Source organism: Gopherus evgoodei, chromosome 10 (genome assembly GCF_007399415.2).
Source record: "Gopherus evgoodei ecotype Sinaloan lineage chromosome 10, rGopEvg1_v1.p, whole genome shotgun sequence".
In the NCBI taxonomy this organism is placed as follows: Eukaryota; Metazoa; Chordata; order Testudines; family Testudinidae; genus Gopherus; species Gopherus evgoodei.
This window is the reverse complement of record NC_044331.1, coordinates 77,928,010-77,948,755: the sequence shown is the minus strand read 5'-3', so window position 1 is coordinate 77,948,755 and position 20,746 is coordinate 77,928,010. Positions and strand designations below refer to the sequence as shown.

Here is a 20,746-nt window from a genome sequence, read left to right as displayed (position 1 = left end):
GGTTCTTCCTGATACCTGGGGTGACAGTGTGGTGAGACTGAGGATGCGGAGTTATGGATGACCTGCTTCTCCTTTCAATGTGCATACCTTAAAACAGGGATGGGCAAACTTTTTGGCCCGAGGGTCCACATTGGGGTTCCAAAACTGTATGGGGGGCTGGGTAGGGAAGGCTGTGCCTCCCCAAACGGTCTAGCCCCTGCCCTCTATCCGCCCTCCCACTTCCTGTCCCCTGACTGCCCCCCTCAGATCTCCCGACCCATCCAACCCTCCCTGCTCCTTGTCCCCTGACTGCCCCCTCCTGGGACCCCTGCCCCAACCGCCCCCTGGAACCCAGTCCCCTAGCCAACCCCCCCTTCTCCCTATCCCCTGACTGTCCCAACCCCTATCCACACCCTTGCCCCCTGACATGCCCCCTGGGACTCCCATACCAATCCAACCACCTCCTGATCCCCTGTCCCCTGACTGCCCCCGGGACCCCCTGTCCCTTATCCAACCCCCCCACTTCCCGTCACCTTACCATGCTGCTCAGAGTACCAGGACTGGCAGCCATGCCACCCGGCCGGAGCCAGCCACGCCGCCACACAGTCTAGAGCACCGGGGCAGGCCGGCGGCTCTCGCAGCCGCGCTGCCCGGCAGGAGCTTGCAGCCCCACTGCCCAGAGTGCTGGCGGCACAGCAAGCTGAGGCTGCAGGGAAGGGGAGCTAGCCTCCCCGGCCGGGACCTCAAGGACCGGGCAGGTCGGTCCCACAGTCTGGATGTTGTCCGCGGGCTGCAGTTTGCCCACCTCTGCCTTAAAAGCATGGAGCATAAACACAACATAGCTATGTATGGAGGATGATCATTGAATCCATACATGATGCCAGAATCTTGAGAAGGAGACAGTAGGAGCAGGATGAGAGAAGGCAGCAGTGTGTGGGGGACTAAAAACCATTAGGGAATTGCAGGCTCTGGAGAAGGGTGGCAAAGTCGGATACAAGAGGAAGGAGAGGCACATGGTATCCTAGAGACTCTTTCAGGCTGGAGAAAGGAAGGAGATGGTGGGATTGACGGGGGAGGGAAGGCAGCAGCATAAGGAGTGACAGAGGGGCTTTAGAGCAGAGAGGGAGGCTGTGGGATTGGGATTAATCAGGGAGAGAAAGCAGCAACGGGAGTGAGAAAATACGACTTCCTGTGGCTGGTAACTTGTCTTCTTCAACACTCCTTGAGGTAAAAGTATCGGCCTGAAAGCCTAAACTGGCATCTGCCCTGAAAATTGGTGTCCTGCATATTTCAGAGGCTGTTTGTGGAGTGTCACTGTGTTGTGATGATTTGTGATGTAGCAATGACAGTTCCATGGAATTCGATGACATCTCACTGCCATGTGATTCAGCTTGATGCAACAGGGCAACATTTTGAAAGCAATACGATGACACTCTGATGACAAAACGCAGAGATGCTTTGTTGCCATGTGATGTTTTGCTGCACGGTGTCCGCGTTTTCACAAGATTCAGCCACATTTTGCCTTGTCGCTGCTACGTTTTGATGCTCGGTGGCAGTGTTTTGCCAAGATGTCGCTGTGCTTGGGATGTGATGTGCCCAGCACTTTTTGGACCTGGTCAGGAGTGGTGCCAGAGTTTTTGGTGCCCTAAGTGGGGGTCCTTCCGCGCTCCCGGTCTTTGGCGACAATTCTGCTGTGTGTGTGGGGTCCTTCTGTGCTCCCGGTCTTCAGGGCACTTCGGCGGCGGGTCCCGGAGCGAGTGAAGGACCTGCCGCAGAATTGCCGCCGCCGCCCCATATCGCGGAAGGACCCCCCCGCCACCGAATTGCCGCCGAGGGCGGCAAAATGCTGCCCTCCCAAATCCTGGTGCCCTAGGCGACCGCCTAGGTCGCCTAAATGGAAGCGCCGGCCCTGGACCTGGTGCAGCCATATTTTGCTGCAACATGACAGCACCGCCTGTAATAACTGGACAGGCCGGCGATGTTTTGACTCGGCCTTGGCCACATTGTCCACTCTTGCCACAGGGCAACTATGGTTTAATGTGACGCGGCCACGTTGTGTGGCCACAGCTGGTTTCGCCTCAGTGGACCAGCCTCCCAAAGGGGCAGGGTGACTATCCTGGGTCAGGAAGGGGTCATTGCCAGGGGGAGGGCTGGAATCTCCCCCCTCCACCAAAACTCAGCATCTAGGCTGGAGCTCAGAGCCCTGTGGGGCAGCGGGGCGTGGCTACGATGACCACGCCCCTTCCTCCGAGGGCCCAATGGCCATAGAGTTCCGGCGGTGGGGGCGGGGCTGGCTGCGCGGGGCTCAGCTGCCCGCCTCGCCTGGCCGGGCTCAGTGTCTCGCCTTCCAGCAGCCGGGCTCGTGCACCCGGGGACATGCTCCGGTCCCGCGCCGCGCCCCCGGCCTCCGCCAGCGCCTAGCTCCGCTCAGCCCAGCGCAGCGCCCGGCCTGCGCCGCCGCCCCAGCCATGTCCCTCCCCAGAGGTAGGAGAGATCGGGGGGGGGTCACCCCAGCTGCAGCCTCCCCGCTGGGCTACGGGCTGGCGGTCTCCGCTCCGGGCAACGGGGTCCCCCCTGCGCGGTGCTCCGCTTCTGGGATACGGAGCGGGGGGTCCCCCCCATGCGCTCCCCGGGGAGTGGCCCTGCCGCGCTGGGGGTGCCCCCTCCAAGTTACGGGGCCCCCTTGCTCTCCATCCGGGGTGTTCCCCGGGGAGTGGCCCTGCCGCGCTGGGGGTGCCCCCTCCAAGTTACGGGGCCCCCTTGCTCTCCATCCGGGGTGCTCCCCCTTCGGATTACGGGCTGGTGGTCCCCCCAGTGCGCTCGCTGGGAAGTGCCCCTGCCGTGCTGGGTTATAGGCTGAGGGTCCTCCTTGCTGGTTCTATACCTCTAGCCAGCATCCCGAGCTGGGTATATTCTGGGTATATTCTCTCTCTCTCTGCCCCATCTGCATCCATTGCATTGTTGCCCTGCCAGGATGCTCTCTGATTCTCCTCCTCGGTTACAGGGCTGCCCAGAATGCGCCTGGTTCACCTAAAATCTTCTGCCCACCGTGTCATTCTTCTCCCCTCTAACTACCTGGAGTTTAGAGTGACTCTGCTCCAGAGCTCCTTGACTGGCTACAGTTCTCCATCCAGCAGGGCAGATTTTGGTATGTGCTCTGTCAGCAGGGTGGCTGGCCAGGCAACCACTTGCATCTGGCGGCAGGTGCATGTTTTGATGTCTCTCCTCACTTGTTTTTCCCTCCCATCCTCCAGTATAGCTGGGGAAGAGTATTTGCTGCCTACAGGTCAAATGCTGCTGCAGGAGACCCTGAGATTGGCTGAGACTGGGAAGGGGCAACCTGTCTGTTGCTGGGTGTGTGGAGGATGACATTAACACAACAGGAGCAGCCATGAATCAAAGAAAGATGGTCCGTGGGACAGGGCTGGTTCATGGACAAGGGAACTGAGCAGCATGACAGATCAGATTTGCGTGTCTTGATTCTGCTAATATGATTTACAGGAACATACCATAAAAAGAGACCTTTAATACGAGGCGGATTCACAGTAGTGTTTGTGTTATTTGCTCATGGATGGGGATGCCAGTGGGGGAAACATTTGTGGTATTAGCAACCAGAGTTGCAGCCTGGTCACTGTGAGTGAAATCTCTGTAATTCCAGTTCTTCTTCAATGCTTAGCCAGTCGGCTGTAGCAATTGTTCACCATTTGGTCCGTTCCTGCGCAGCTGGAAAGGCTTGACGACCTGAGAGTCCAACATCAGAACAGACTCTGTGAACCTATGTAATTCTAGTTGGATCAGACTAAATGTTTTCCAGCTTGGACGCTGTTTGAAAGCCAGGGATCTGGAGGTGGTGGTTGGAGAAGGAGCTATGGCATTTCGGAAGCTTTGGGCTTCAAAAGTGTTGAATATGGTGTCAGAGCATTCAGATGGAGGGCTTTGCATTGGTCTGTTTCTGCGTGTACTGAGAGAGACAAAAAACCTTTGTAAGCATATTCCTCACTCCTGACTCAGCACTGAAATATGAACTGGATGACTGTATACTACTTCAGTAGAGTTACATAAGCTGGGAAGATACCTGATTGTTGCCTAATCTTTCATGTGTAAATCACTTGTTAGCTGCATGCTTGCTCTACAGCCAGAAATTAATAGGTAGCAATAGTTATGGCTCTTTTACTTTGCCTCGGTTATGTAGAATAGAATCTTTGAAGTTCGACTCTTGTAATCAAGTTGTTTGTAAAGAGCCTAGCAAGATTTTGGTTCTACGTATACAAATATGAAAGACTGGTTCCCTGTTCCAAGGAATTTACAATCTAAGGCCTTGATCTTGCTGTCACATACATAGATGCTTAACTTGAAGCAGGTGAGTAGTTCCATAGCAGTCAAAGGGACTGTGTGCGCACACACACAGGTGTTTGCAGGATTGTGGCCTATGATGTTAGAAAGCTGCGTACGATTAAAGTTGCTCATGAAGAGAAATACGCTGATTACAAGCCTCGGTGCTTTGGTTTTACTGCAATACGTTACTACTTTGGCTCAATTACTGCAGTAAGTTGTGGCTGAATAAACAGACGAGTGAGTTCCATAGGTGGATCAATGGGGCAGTGTACTGTGTCTGTCTGTCTGAGGTGTTGCGTATGTTACAGTCTAAAACTGAGCAAGACTGACTGGCTTTCATTGAAAACGTTAGACTAAAATACAGTAACTAAACCTACTGGTTAAACAGTCTGCTCAGCTGAATAAATTTCTATTAGAGACAATATGAGAAATAAAAACAACAAAATATTAGTTTTAAGTGCACGCTGGTATATCAAAAGTTAGGGTTTGTATTGCAGTGCACACACACCAGTTGTTATCACTCTCTTTCATTCTGATGTCAGTTTGTAGCCAAGCTGGGTCAGCATTTTCATATGCAACCGGAGTAATGACCTGTGTCATTGTCATGATGCAAAATCATTATTTTTGTATATTTTGTACTTTTTAGAAAAATAAAATGGGGAGTCAGGCCAGTTTCCCATTCAATCCCAAAGATTTAGTTGCAATTTCTGGAGGAAATGTCAGCTCGAAGAACAGCATAGGCAAAAGTGCAATAAGATTGTGTTATTGTGACTTCATGACTGCATTACTTAAATAGATCTATGGGAAAGATAATAGCAACAGTTTTTTTTCCCAAAATAAAATCACTTTTGCAGCTTAGTAAACTTTACAGTGTTCTGTGAATGTAAATTTCTGTGGATGAGAGTGATGCAGATACAGAGCAGTAGCCTGTGATGTAACTTCAATAGTTTTAGATAAAATTGCATGTAAAGGAAATACACAGGAACATCTGTCCCTCTAGTACTCCTGGCTTTTGAGCAGAGCTGTGTTTGATCTTTCGCTGTATCTGACATTGATTCTGAGTTCTGACACAGCCTGATTTGATGAGTGCATGTCTATCAGGCCTTGCCAGATTTTCCCATGTGTCCTTGTTATGTGCAGCTAACAAACATGAGCATGTGTCATGGACATTATTATTTGTATAGGTCCAGTGGTATGTCTTGTGCCTTACCAATGAGTAAGAAGACAAGCTCTCAGCCCTGAGGTACTTGCAATCCTAAATTAGGCAGCTGACATAATAAGAAATTACATTGGGGTGGGCTGAGGAGGAAAGGAAAGGGAGGAGGTGGAGGTGGAGAGGAATAATTATTCCTGATAATTCTGATGAAGAAGGTAAGAGAGGGCAGATCTGTGATGAGTGATGGCCAGCGGGATGAAGGCAGGAAGGGAATGCATGAGATTCAATTACTGCTTCTCGTTTGTTACTGGAATAAAGTGGATTTAGATTTTGGGGGACTTTTCTTCTCCGAGGATGATGCACAGGAAACTTGAAATCAGGCTCATGTGAGTGGATGAACAACACGTAAATATGACTTTGTTTTAAACGGTTGTGTCTGAAACAGGGGGAATGTGAACTTGAGTTTCCTGTTTGCTGTGTAACTGTGGTATGAATCAGCAGCGATATAATGGTTCTGAATGGAGCTGCTGACTCATATGCAAGGGAACATATGCTAGAACTAGCTTCCTGGATGGAAGGAGGTCAGCTATGCTGTTTAAAGAGGCAATCGTGAGTTGGCCTGATGGAAAGGAGAGGTGAGCCCCTCTCTTTCCTTAGCAGCCTTTCTGTCCGATGGTGGTGCTGAGAGTCTATCCTCTGCTGAGGAGCTGGATGAGACCAGGGCATGAGCCTAATACAGGGGAAGGATTTGCAAGGAATCATACACTTATTTGCAAGGTTCTTTGCCTGTAAGCAGATACTGAGTGCAGGGAATATGCTTCCTTCAGAACATGCCCATACTTGCTTTGGGGAAAGCGGGTATTTTAAAATTATCTGCACTTCAAAGCTGCTGGCTGTATGGATTGACCTTTCTAGTCTTCTGAGAAGAGCTGGGGCCTGCCTGAAATACAATTGCTGCTAATGTCCTTCTGGGTGCCCTTCTGCGTCATCTAACACATGCATGACATGTTGCTTTCTAGTATGTATAGTTACATTTTTGAATCCATTCAAGTATAATGATTACCTAGTTCTCATATTGGCCTGAGATTGACAGCTCCATCTCTGTCCATATCCTTTACCATCCTTTGTCTGACCTGAGCATGTTCCTTGTCTGCTTCCTTTGTCTCCTCTTATGCTGCGATCTATGTTCGGATCAGCCGCCCAGTTAATTGACCAAGCAACTACCTCCTCTGGAAACCTCTACTCTTGGAGTTCTCAAACTTCATTGTACCTCGACCCCCTTCTGACAACAAAAATTACTACATGGCCCCGGGAGTAGGGATCAAAGCCTGAGCCCTGCTGCCCCGGATGGGGGAGCCCAGGCCCCCGGGCTTCAGCCTCGGCTTGGGCGATGGGGCTCAGGCTTCAGCTTCAGGCCTGGGCCCCAGCAAGTTTTTAAGATGGCCCTTGTGACCCCCATTAAAACAGGGTTGTGACCCACAGTTTGAGAATCACTGCTCTCCTCTCATCCCATGAGTGCTCAGCTACCGTGACTGCACACCATTCTGTTCTCCTCTGACTTGCTTTGTACCTTTGAAGCATAAGCCCTTCAGGACGGGAACTTATTGGTGGGTGAGCACTGCTCGCCTTTTGTCTGGTGACATATGTTTGCCCTGCAAGAAAGGCTTAGTTTGATTAGACTGCACAGGCTGCCATTCATTGACCATCGTGGCATTAGATCACTGTGGCCGTCCTATTGGCTAGGTTGAATTTTCAGCGTTCGCTTCTGTTGGGGGGAAACTTGTTGCGTGGAGTCTGGCAGAGTCGCTTCCTCTTATCTATTGCTTCCGTTTCTTGGTCTTAATCTGATCAGGATATGAAACAGGGACCGTTTCTCTGTAACTCTCAAATGGAATAGCTACAAATATCCCATTGCAGCTTTCAAAATTAGACTGTCATTTCTGTTTACTCATAGCATTGTCTTCTAACTTTTGCAGTTTTTTAGATGCTGTGTAACTTCGAACTGTTGCATGTAAGACTTTTGACTGGAATGATGATAGGTGGGAAGCTCTGTCTGTCCAGCATAAACACCTTACATGGACCATATATAAAGTGCAACTGTGCCTTCAGCTTTGCAATTGTGTATAATTCACCCTTCCATAGATTTAAGTGGGATGCTGTCACAGATAAACGGCTCGGAATGTGGCTTGCTTTTTACTGTGCTTTGTTTTTGAAATCCATGCTGTTCTTTGTTCAGAAAAGCAGGTGCTTTAATTAAAAGAATTAAGGGGACATTTGGGTTCTAAAACAGAGGGTTGGGGGAGGTGGAGAGGGAAGCAGAAGAGGTGTTTTTATGTGTCCTGAGAAACAAAGGTCCTGGTAGATTTTCCCCCAATAAGGTAGGTAGAAAGTTACAGCATTGAAATGAGGAGAAATGCAACTAGGACACCTGGAAGAGAATCTGTATGAGAACTGCGCTTGGGGGAGTTTCTGTAGCCCCAGTAACAAGGTAGCAAAAGCACATTCTCTTGTGGTCTGAGATTCTCCTCTGAGACAGGAAGGAATGAGTGAATGAGAAATGTCAGGTGTCATGCATGTGAGCATCTGCTTTTCAAACCCATCTGCATTTACTTCCCTTTTCATGCACACTTATGTGAAGTGCTGGATCTGTCTTTTCTGGAGAAATGGCCCTCTGTCTGGATTGCGGTTATTGTGGCTGCAAAATTAGATTTTTAAAAGAGAAGGCTAGGAAAAAAAATGGCACATTTTTCTTTGCAGAGGGGCTCGAATTGAAACTAGACTTTTATTAAAGGGCAGCTGCATTTTAGGAGGTGCAGAAAAATCATCTGTGAATGAACTGCTGCTTTCCTAGCAATATGCTCTGCTCAGGTGTGGGTAAATAGATAGTGTGAATTAGCATTAACTAGCCCAGCCTATGTTTTTAGGCACTGCACCCTTTGGTTTGATATTCACTGTCTTCCATGTGGAATGCAGCTTGGTTAAATGGTTATGCAATTAAGTGGACTTGGATTCCAGAGCTGTCATGTGCAGTCCATACTGTTCCTACAGTTACTGCACCTGATAACACCCAGTTGCGTTAAAATAAAGGTCAGGCAAAAAATAAGTCTTTTCTATTCGAGGCTTGGTCCAGGTTTTGCAGTGGGTCGCCTTGTATAGAGTGAATGCTTTAGGATGGAGGCACAATGAGGAATTTTAGTTCTGAACCTAAAAGCAGGAGCATTCCCTATTTTCAGTGTGATTGTATTTTAATGTAGTGTATACGTGATTCATTTAACAATTATAAGGCCTAGAGAAGCTCTCTGCACTCTTCCTGATGAAACTCTGTTGCACTGTGTCTATTGCCATTTCACAGACAGGAAGAACTCCTTTGGAGCCAGTAAAATATTTTGCTTGGACATCCCTTTATTTCTAATCGCGTGTTGATGTTCTGTTTTGCTGGTTGGATTCTGCTTAATGTTCATAAGGGCCAAACTTAGCCCGGGATTTTGACTGTGATACAGGTGAAGGTAAGAAGACTGTCTTAAGCATCTGTTTAGATCTGAATCCTTCCAGTGCCTTCAGACATTGTTTAGGGCATGAACAGGACTGTGCTGTCCTTGTCCAGCATGCTGTTTACTGGGATGGGTGCCTTGTGTCTCTAGAGTGGAACCTTTTAGAGAAAAAAAAAAAAGGAGGCCAGGTTGTTGGCCTGTCATTCAACCCCACTCTGGAGGACCAGTGGGCTGCTTTTTTTCTGGCTTGGGTGGTCCTTCCAGGAATTAAAAGCTCCTGCCAGTAGAGCTGTCAGGTGATTGGAATGCATGCACCTTCCAATTCAAGGTGCCATCTCCATTGAAGGAATCTGTTATGCTGACCATTAGATACTCCTATTCTCTTCCCACCATGTCAGCTCAGAAAACAGCTCCCTTTCCTCCCCATCACAGTCTTCCTTTGCATCTGGAGCATGCTAGACATGAAGGCCTGGTCTTCGCTGCTAAAAACGTATTTTTTACCTCAGCGTAACTAACATGCATGAGGAAAGACCAGACATGTTACTTTTTCCTCAAAGTAAACTCACCCAGATTAACCCCAGGCAGGGGTATAATGCTGACCTTGTGCTGTGTCTTCATTCTGCTTTTTACCTCAGGATAGCACCCATGGTAAAAACCGCAACAATGAAGACAAACCCTAAAACAGTGCAGTCATACGGCATGTCAAAACATATCCTTTTGAAGCCCTTGAGAAAGGCAAACATTCAGAACAATCTCGCTGCTTTGCATGTGGCCGCCTCCATAAAACTTTCTTAATGAGACATATGAAAACATTTTTGATTCATAGGTTTTAAGGCACAAGATCACCTGGTCTCACCTCCTGCATTGCCTAGGCTGGAATTCCTTCATCAAGCCCAGTGGCTTGTGGTTGAATTAGGGCATATCACATAGAACAGTGGTCCCCAACCTTTTTCGACTGGCGAGCCATGGAGGACCATGGCGGCGGATGAGCATCTGCCGAATTTCTGCCGACAAGCGGCAACATCAATAGGCATCGCTGCCGACAAGCAGCGTCATCCAGAGGTGTCTCCGCCGAAATGCTGCTGAAAATCGGCGGAATTTTGGTGGCGACACCTCTGGATGACGCTGCTTGTTGGTGGCATTTCAGTGGATGCTCGTCTGCCGGCCAGTACGCGGGCGCACTTAGACACCCCAGTGGGCGCCATGGCACCGGTGGGCACTGCATTGGGGACCCCTGACATAGAAAGACACCTGATCTTGATTTTAAAGATTCCTGGTAATAATAGCTAGGTCTCTTATATAGCTCTTCATCAGTAGGTCTCAATACCTATTCTTACAACACCCCATGAGGTATGGAAGTGCTATTTTCCCTATTTTAACAGGTGGGAAACTGAGGCTAAGTGACTTGCCCAAGGTCACCCAGGAAATCTGTGGCGGAGCAGAGTGTTGAACCTGGGTTTTCCGTGTCCTAGGTTAGTGACCTAACCACTGGACCCTCCTACCTGTTTAATGGGATTCAGTGATGGAGTTTAGACTCTTTTTTTGAAATTATCTTAATCCAAAACATTCCTACCACTGCCAAAATTAAACACCGCAGACTCAAGTTGTCTGATTTGTGCTGTCTCTACTCTGGGGTATGGCAGCAGCAGACTGGGGAGAAGATGCCACTGCTTTTCCCGCTTTCCCTCCCACCCCGTTATGGGATGGCATCATGGCTCCATCTACCAGGAATCAAGGAGAAGAAACTCTGTCAATGATGTGCAGCATAAAGATGATTGCCCAACTGGCGCCTGCTCTGGTAGAAATTTCCAGAGTGAAACAAGACAATGCAGGGTGCATAAAATAACTGAATTAGTTAGATGCACTATAACCTCCCTCCTTCCCTCCAAGGATTCATGTACACTAGGCTTTTTATTTAATTGAGTGCCTTGATAATACTTTTGGTAGAGGTTAGTGTGTAGACACTCCCCAAATATTTGATCCGGGCCACATATCGTAAAGCTTTAACAGGTTTGCCAGTTAACTGAATGTATTTTACCATCATGTTCACTCCAGATTTAAAAAAGTCTATTGTAGACCAACGGAAGGCAGGAGGGGAGGAAACAAAACTTACCATAAAATTATCTTATTTCCCCCCCCCCCCCCCCAAAAAAAAAATTCTGATGCTGGAAAGGAGTAAACCTCCACAGTGCACAATACAAGTAATTTCCCAGAAGAGGTGGCTTAACCATAGGCTGTGGTTTGGCACCAGTGTCTGTCAGAACCGAGCCCAGCTGCTGGTGCCAAGTTCCAGGAGTGTGATGTCACAGTTGTCTGTTTCCAACAATGCCATGGCTCTCCTTGCCCAAGGAGCTGCTAGGAGTAGAGGGAGGTTAAGGCAATTAGTGATGTATGTCCTGTTTGTATAGAAGGCTAATGTACTCTTGTTCGTCACGTTGACTTTGAGGGTTTTGGCACCTTCTAGGGATATAAAAAGAATAACACAGCTTTTGATTTTTCAGGAGCTCTTTTTGGTACTAGCAGATCATGAAGATGAATATCTAATCCGGGGGCGGGCGAGGACAGGTTGATATTTAGTCCGGGGCACTAAATTAGGGTAAAGCATCAGGTAAAATCTATTACTGCTTCTTTATTTTGTGGGGAAATGGACGCTGCCTGAGTGACATGCAGGTGAAGGTCTCTTAACACTGGGAATTGAGCTACAAATACTGTATTTCCTCATTGGGATCCAACCTAGGATCGTGGTATCTTAGTCTTGGGGTAGAGGAGTGAATTTGTAAGAGATTTTGCCTATATCTTCTTTTCCATGAGTGCTAAGATGTGAGCGGATAAAATGCCCTGTGTGCTTGTACTGAGCCCTGGTCTACACTCTACATTCATACTGATTTGAACATATTTTGGGTAGGGAATGATTTTTTTAATCTAATGATAAAGCTAAGGCAGTTCAATCCCCTAGTGTGGGCATACCTATCCCGAGGGAAAGGTGCTTGTAGTCCAGTCAATTTATGAATAAGCTACACCAATATAAGCGCTTATTTACTGGTACAACTGCAGTCCCCACTCATTGATTGTACTGCTTTAACTAGCTCTACTTCTGCACCAAAAAACTTGTGTAGACCAGCCCAGAGCAGCACATCTGGGGGCTCCTCTGGGCCAGTTGGAAGTCTCTGAAGTTTATTATAAAGGTGGTCACGCCTTGTGTGATTGGTAAATATAATGCACAATGGCAATTCAAAGTACGAACCAAAGGCTGGGGAGGTGATGTTATAAGGGGGAAATGTTCTGCTGCAAGAACTGGCAGGTGGTCGTAATACCTCTGACAAATCATAAATGTGCTGGGTCAGGTAATTGCATGAGTCAGCCGTGGGGTTGTCTGGGAAATATCTGCAAGTCTGAACTAGCTGGCCCGATAAATATCCCTTCATGATGCATGTGCATAAACACTGTTTTTCTGTGGACTTAATGGGGAGGCTGAAGAAGCAGTTTTCCTGCATGGGTCAAGAAAATGAATTTCAGCAGATTCTGCAACAGGTGCAACCGCCTGTCAGGGATGTGCTCTGGCCTCCCTTGCTGTGTCTGCTGATGATAATTGTTCAAGAGCAGAACACCCGTATTTCCCCTACGCAGGCATTTGGCTCTCTGCATATCTCAATGCAGTCAAGAAGGTATCTGCTCTTACTGTCCACATCTTTCCATGCAGGGTTTCTCTGTGCACTTAAAGCTAGTGTGATTATTTTGTCGTTGAAGAGGAATTCGTCCATTTGGTTAAATGCCTCCTTTGTCTTTTGGAGCTAGGTGTCCTCCCTGGAGCCGTAGTGGTTGTCAGATCTTGTGAGCGGAGAAGGCTCACTCAGGCAGTACTCGGATGGCAGACCTGCAGGGATCAAAGCAGGAGATGGTGTTGATTAAGGGCATTTCTTCTGAGCTGTTAGGATACCAGTGCCCTAGCATCCTGTGCTTCTGCAGGGAGCTGTGATGAAAGGCAACGAAAGTGTTTCTTACTACTTACTACCAAAGATGCCGTGACTCTTTCCGCAAGAGACCAATATGCTAACCCCGCAGTCTCTTGAAAAAGCACAGTCTGGCTAATTAAATTTCCTCTTCAGGCTGTGGTGGCGGTCAGTTCCTGTCCTGGAGTGCTGTTGCGAATTGCATTGCAGCAGTGGTTGAAGTGGTCGTTACAAAATCCCTTGTCTACCTAGTGCTCAACTAATATTTGAAACCCTTTGAGATCCTTTGTAAGGTGTCCTAGAAATGCATAGCTGTGAGTGCTTGCCCCCTCCACCCTGCCTCAGACAGCACAAATTCAGCTATTTGACTGCATCCAAAAAACCATTTCCATTAGCAAAAGTTGCATCTTAATGACACTGTTTTTTAGGCGGTCCAAGTGTATTGGCTGGCATAGTAGGTCTCCCTGGCCTTGCTAGAAGTAAAGTTGGCCCACCATTTGCACCCGACATTGCCTGTTTAAATCAGACTGTCAGCAGGCTGTCCTTCCTGCACTTCCTGTTGACTCCCTTCCCTATTGGTTGACAAGCTCAGTGGTCACAGAAACCAAATAAAGCAACAGTATAAAAGAGGATGCAAGCTGCAGGGATGAGTGGTGTGTGGGTGGAGGTGCTGTGAATGGGATCCCGTGCAGGCCTGAGCGTAACAGCCTCTGCTGGAGTTTTAGCTTTATCTCTCTGGCAGTGTTTGGATTTCTTAAAGCTTGGGGCCATGCTGCTATTCTGGTGGTTGACCTCTTCCTGTGCTTTAATTACTTATGTTTTAATTACTCGAGTATACCGTGCTCTGTTAAGGGAGATTACTGGTCTCTGGCCTGCACATTCCCTTCATTAACTCTTTATTACCTTTTCTCACTGGTTGATGGTCTCCAGCATTATTGAGGTGTCGAATGCCACAGCCGGCTTTGAGCAAGTTGCTGCTTACCTCTCAACATGCTGCGTGGTGGAGAGGGGCAACTTTAGATCTGAGAGAACTGGAACTGCCAATTCAATGCCTAGGGTGTTCCAAGGAGGGCCAGACATAGCTCTGGTCTCTTTGCCCTCATGTTGCAGTAGAATCAGGCCCTTTCATTGGTGCTTCTGTTACATACTTAGGGCCCTACCAAATTCACAGACATGAAGAATGCATCACGGAATGTGAAATCTGGTCTCCTCCTGTGAAATCTGGTCTTTGGTGTGCTTTTACCTAGTACTATACAAATTTCACAGGGGAGACCAGCATTTCTGGAAATTGGAGGTCCTAACCCAAAAGAGGGTTGTGGGGGTGGGGTGTCACAAGGTTATTTTAGACGGGTTATGGCGTTGCCACGCTTAGCTCTGAATGCAGCACAGAACTGGGTGGCTGGAGAGCGGTGGCTGTTAGCCAGACACCCAGATCTGAAGGCAGCGCTGCCGCCAGTACTAGCACAGAAGTAAGGCAGCGGTACCTCAACCTCCCTGAACTCCTTTTTGGGTCAGGACTCCTACAACCACAGCACCATGAAATTTCAGATTTAAATAGCTGAAATCATGATATTTACAATTTTAAAAATCCTCTGTGAATTTGGTAGGGCCCTACGCTTACTAATAGATCTCAGCCACCGCCTTCTGTGAGCATCTGAAGTCTTGGGTCAGTAGCTGTAAACGTGGGCAGATGACTTGAGAATAAAGATGTTATGACAGAAGGTATCTTAATACAAGTACAGTAGAACTGCAGCATGACGAACACCAGAATTATAAACTGACCAGTCAACCACACACCTCAGTTGGAACGAGAAGTACACAATCAGGCAGCATCAGAGACCCAAAAAACCAAATCTAGTGTAGTACTGTTAAATGTAAACTACTAAAAAGTAAAGGGAAAGCAGCATTCTTCTTCTGCATAGTGAAGTTTCAAAGTTGTATTAAGTCAATGTTCAGCTGTAAACTTTTGAAAGAACAACCATAACCTTTTGTTCATAGTTAAGAAGATTTCAGAGTTAGGAACAATCTCCATTCCTGAGGGGCTCATAACTGAGGTTCTACTGTAGGAGAAAGTTGTAAGTGAATTTTGTATAAATCCAAACTGTATTGGCCTCAACATATTCCTCTTTTAGACACCCACCACATTCCTTCTCGCACTGGTTGTCCTACTGCCACCAGGCAGTTGTCATGTGCATCTGACTCCTTTTTTCTATATGGAGCCCAAGTCGCCAGGAAAGTTTGCACTTGAGTTTTGGCTTCACAAGGAGTTTCTTGTGCAGTAATTGTGGGTTTTCCCGCTTGGGATTTTACACGTGGCTTCCCCTCAGTGAGCTCTGCCTGTAACAATTACATGGAAGAAAACCAACATGTTTTTTCCCTTTTTAATCTTTAAAACTTTGACTTCTGTACATTCCATTCCATTCTTTACTCCACTTTCACATTCCTCCCTGCAGAATGGCCCCCCGTGGCACTGCTAATTCAGGGCTTTCTTCAGACTGGAGGCTTTTTTTTTTTTTTTTTTAAATGCCTCATGTAGGGACTGCCTAGGGCTTCCCGGTCGTTGTAGGCTGCAGCCAAGAAAGCTGTGTTGACTCACAGCCTGCTAGACCTTGACCCAGGATATGAGCTGACATGTTGGGACTAGTCTGTCTGCCTGGCAAAAACTGTTTCCACAGAGCAGAGTGATAGTTGTTTAGATGGGATTTTACACAAAAACATCTGCAAAGCTTATAGCTTATTTCCACTTCACTTTGGGAAAAACTGTGCAATTAAAATAAATTGATTTGAGAGACGGAACCGATAGGTGCAGAAAATCATGACACTGACACAGTGAATTGTGTTGCTGTCTGTCCTCTTCCCCTGTTTAGGATAACCTAGCGTGACCTGGCTCTGCAGCGCAGACTGTGATGTTGGCATTTGAAAATGCGCTGTTTGAGGGCTGGAAGTATCTTTTCACTGACGTACTTAGACCCTGATTGACCAAGGACTTGAAGCATGTGTCCACCTTCAAGCACGTGAGCAGCGCCATTGACTTTGAGACTACTGCTGTCCTTAAAGTCAAGCCTGTGCCTAAGTACCTTGCTGAATTGAGGACTTGTTCTCTTAATTCTTGTTGCCGCATTGCTGGTGGGGTCCATGGGCCAAGCTGGTCACCTACTTCTTTCATTATGACCTGGCAGCATTACTTGTCAGTGGTTAGGATTAATGTCCATAACCTGGCAGTTGCAAAAGCTCTGCATTCAACATGTGAGAATGGAGATGCCGATATCCTAAGGTGAAGGCCAGTGGCTGCTTATGGAGAACTGGACCAAAATCATCTGTTTTTTCTTTTTTCCCTGCACCCCCACTAATCTCCTCAATGATATGGGAATCCTCAAAACTCTGACTGCATCCAGCTGACAGCGGGGTAGAGAAATCTCTCTTGAAAGGTTTGTGGGGAACTTGGGGCCAAAGCAGGAATTAAAACAAACTTTTTCCCCCTCCGTTATGCATAGAGCCAAATAGAGCTTAGTGTATAAGACTTGACAGAGCCTATTGAAGTACCTGTGCATAAAACCTAATTGGAATATAGCGGGGACAGGAAATTTAGTCACAGTTGGTGTGATACAGGAACGGAGGAAGTACAGTGTCTAAGCTATAACTACTAGGGTAAATGAGGAGAGGAGTTACACAAGATATTGTCCGTTATAAATTAAAGAGAAATGTAATGCTGCATTGGTCTGTCATCTTCAATGGACTGTCAGTTCAACATCCCAGTTTGGATTCTTTTTCTCTATAATATATAATCAAAGCCTCCCACTGGATTGAAATGATGATGCAGCCAGGTGCAAATGAATATAGTTTCTCCTCTGAAGATGTACTTAACTTGGGGTTATGTCCAAAAAAAAGTAGCAGCGATTCATTTGGTAGATCGTCACTGGAAGCAGGAAAAAATCCTCTGTACCGCTGTTAACAAAAAGAATCCACTTGTGGTGAGCTCTATCAGGCTTGTGTTTCTTCTCAGCCTCTCCTGGTTGGAGAAGGTTGCCTTAGTGAGAACCGAATCAGACAACTGATCGTACAAGTGGTACCTCCTTGAATCTTTGGAGTTTCATGCACAAATATACTTGTTGCTTCTGACAGGCTTTCTTTTGCCGCAGGACCCGTATGCCTGTGAGAGAGAGCTGGACTCTCGGATCCCAAGGGGCATTTGCAAAGCCAGGAGTTGGATAAACAATCCAAAACGTGTAAACTCTGTGTTTTGAGCTGGAGTGCTGAGAAGCAATAACCACAGAGCCTAGTGACGCCACAGTTATGACCCCAGAGGGGGAAACTTCCCTCTAAATGCTCCAGGCAGCTGCCCGCCTTGTTCTTAGGCTGGAAATTGCTTTTTCCGAAGAAGGGCCTGACTGTGGTCTGTGGGCCAGACAGAACACCTGTGTTTGTTTTCACTATGCCTCTGACCTGCATTCAGGGAACACAACTGCAGATGGGAAAAGTTTTTGCTTATTTTTCACCCAGCTCCATTTGCTACGGCAGGTGTCCAGTCAGCCTTAAACTTGCAGCAAAGATGAAAATCTCTCTCTGGAAGGATTCAAAATATAAATGAGCTGCTGGATTTTCGGACTCTCCATGGAAAGCACCTCTGTGCTTGTGTATCTTTCTGGTCTTGGAGCAAGGCGAGGCAGAGAGAGAGAGAAAGAGAGAGGATGCATAGAACTTGCTTTTCTCTCAGTCTTGCTTGCCTTCGCTTAACAATTAAGATGCATTTGGGTTGGGGTTGCTTTCTAGATCTTTGTCTTGTGGCTGCATGCCACCCCCCTTTCTGCTTCCCTCCCCCCACAAGTGTGCACGCAGCTGGGTCAGTGCAGCCAAGTGTGCAGACTAGGCTTTAGGGTTAGCTGTTCAGTGCAAGTGTGCAGACTAGAGGTTGCATGAGGGTAAGGAGTCTGGGGCTCTGTATTGCCTGACTAAACCTTGCACCGCGGAGCTGAGGGGTTGGGTTCTGGAGTCAGCGTGTCAGCAAGGGGCACGCTTACCCATGGATGGGTCTGCATAGGAAAATGCTTAACTAGGTCTGTGTGCAAGCTTCAAGCAGAGGGACTGTGCCCAGCTGGATGGGGAGCGATACGAATAGGAGAGGTAGGCAGGTGGTTTAGTGCTGTGCGCCGCTGTAGAGCGGTCACCGACGTCCGCTTGAGTCTGAGTCAGAGCACTTCTGTTTGTGGGAGGAAGCGTGGCCAACGCTGCTGCTCTGAGCAGGCTCTTTGGGAAAGGGATCTCCTGTGAGTGAGTGCCTTCCTCTCAAGGACAGAGAACTAGCTTGAAAATCTGGCCATGGAAAAGGGCGTTGATGTAAGGAGTCATGGAGAGAGCTGAGGATGCAGATGGGCGTGGCTGTCCTGTGTGTTGTGGGGCAGGTTGCGCCGCGAGCTGTGCTTGGCCCTCTGCCTTGGTGCACCCGAAACATTATCTGGTCATCTTATTGAGCTTTCGTATAAGCCGTTATTGCAAATTCTTAGCACATATATAGCAATGTTGCATATTTAAGGCATTGTACAAACACCCGCTAGTGGTTCCTCATTTCATCTCCTCCTAGAGGGGTGATTGATCTTCATTATAAGTGGGAAGCTTCCTCACAGCTCTGGGTCTGATCCTAGTGGTATGATCACAGCCATGTGTAGGCTGTAGTCCTGCAGCTGCAGAACCAACCCTGTGCTTGAGAATCTCGGCTTGCATTTAAAAAACAAACAGAACCGCAACGTCTTTTTTCCCAGTGCTTGTGGTTGTGCAGGTAACCTGGACGCCGTGGGAATGTAACCAGTGCAGTGGTGTCTACCTGGAAGTGCAGATGGACCAAACCAGTAGCTCAGACAGGTATTATCTGCTCCTTGCATTTTGATGGGGAATTAACTCTGAGACCTGACGCAGGCAATTTTAAATGTCAATATTGTGAACTACTTTGCTGCTGGTCACATTCAGCAGGAGGAGCAGCTAATGTGCTTCTCCCACAAATCCAGTGCTGCTTCTAGGACCCCAAAGCTCCAGCTGCATCTGCCAAAGCCCCCAGGTTTCCTTTGACTTCCAGCCCCTGCATTGCAGTCAGGCATCGTCAGTACAGTGATCTGTTGTATTGAAAACTAGCAATTTGGGCACGGCATAGCATTGATTTTAATATCCAAATAACTAACCCAGAGGTGACTGTATTTTCATACTGGATTCATTTGAAAGCCTGCATATAAATAGAGCTGCTGCAGAACTTCTACTCTGCCACACTAGCGTGCAGCAGAATCCGCAGGCCTTGCTGTGGGATTGAGGTGCAGTTTGCCAGAGCACATGAGACTTCGACTGTGACACATGGATCGTTGGATTTCCTTTGCATGGGACACGCTCAGACCCTAGGGGGCATCAGTGTTGCATATGTACAGAGGAAACTGTAGCTGCCGAACAGACTGCGCAAAGTGTGTATTACTGTAGACCGGTAGAAACCCAGCACAGTACAGCATCTTGTAACACTGGGATTGTCTGTTGCTGGGACTAGACTGTTTGCTCTGATTATTTGGCTGTAGGAAGACACAGATATGTCTGCTAAGAGGAATGTGACTGCATCAAGCTATAACACGGCATTTTTATTGTAGGATAGAGAAATGCGAAGAGGTTCTATTAAAACCAGACCCGCTTTCCATAACTAGAGCAATTTGGGGGGGGGCTGGATTATGGTCCTTTCTATGAAACCTTTCTGTGCAGTTATGGGTTCTTGAATGCAGCCCGGTCGGTGTAGATATAGATGTGCTATAGAAGCTGAATTTTCTGCTACAGTCTCTGTGACCAAGTGGAACTTTCATAGTATTTTAACTGTAAAGTCTGTACCCCCTCAAGAGTTTAAGGAGTCTGTATGATGTTGGTTTCTTCTGTTGCTCAACTCTGCTTGGCTGTTTAACCCTCACCCTGCCCCCAGCCTCCTGTATAATCAATTCCTACTTCTATTGTGATAGCACCTAGCAGCTCCAGTCACTGTGCTAGCCCCTGGAGACACACAGAACAAAGACAGTGTCCTTGTCAGTTTAGTCTAAAAATTCCTGTGTTTGGAGATAGAACTGGATGAAATTTTTTGTCAAAAAAATGCAGATTTGGGTCGACCGAAAGATTTCCTGAATCTCTCTGTCAAATTTGTCAAATTATTCCACTTGAAAATGGGACATTTTGACATAGTTTTGACATTTCTGAAACCAAAGCTTTTTACTTTTTTAAGTAAAACAATTAATATTCCAAATAAAAAGGTTGTTTAAAATTAAAAAAATCAAAGACAAAACAGTCTCTCTCTTCCCCTCCTTCCCCTAAGTCAGGGGGGAAAAAATGTTTTGGATTGAAATAAATGTTTAGTTCAACTCCAAGCTAATTATTTTTAACTTTTTGCTTAGTGAACTGAAATATTGGTTATTTGCACAGCTCCAGTTGGCAGATCTGTATAGCATTGCCTTATGCTTCTTATTTTAAGGGACTCTTAATCCTTTCCCCTCCCAAACATTTAAGAGGTAGGAAAGAGACCGTTTTTACTATTGGTGGTAAGGGGCCAGTTATTACTAGTCTTTCTGATTTTTTTCAAAAGCCCCTGCATTTTCCATACATGTTTTCAGTTATCCTTGATTAAGTATTAACCCTGACTCAGTATTTTCAAAAGCTGTGCTCTTCCACTTACTGAGGGTTGCTGATGTACAGAAGAGAGCATGGGCTTGAAAGCCAAGAAGACTGCAGTGTTGCCTACTGGTTAGAGCAGATTGAGTCAGGACCCCTGCTTTGTATTCCCAGCTCTGCCATGGACTCAGTTGGGCAAGTCCTTTTAACCCACCCGTGCC

General features: G+C 47.2%; 1 protein-coding gene across 1 annotated transcript in view; it reads left to right on the top strand.

The window, feature by feature from the left end:
* The first annotated feature begins 2,306 nt into the window (after nucleotides 1–2,306).
* The window catches only part of MAP2K3 (mitogen-activated protein kinase kinase 3), a 52,098-nt gene continuing 33,658 nt past the window's right edge, over nucleotides 2,307–20,746 (top strand). The window contains exon 1 of the mRNA XM_030578175.1: nucleotides 2,307–2,463. Coding sequence (XP_030434035.1) covers nucleotides 2,448–2,463 — 16 coding nt within the window. The 5' untranslated portion in view covers nucleotides 2,307–2,447. The remainder of the gene's footprint in view (nucleotides 2,464–20,746) is intronic.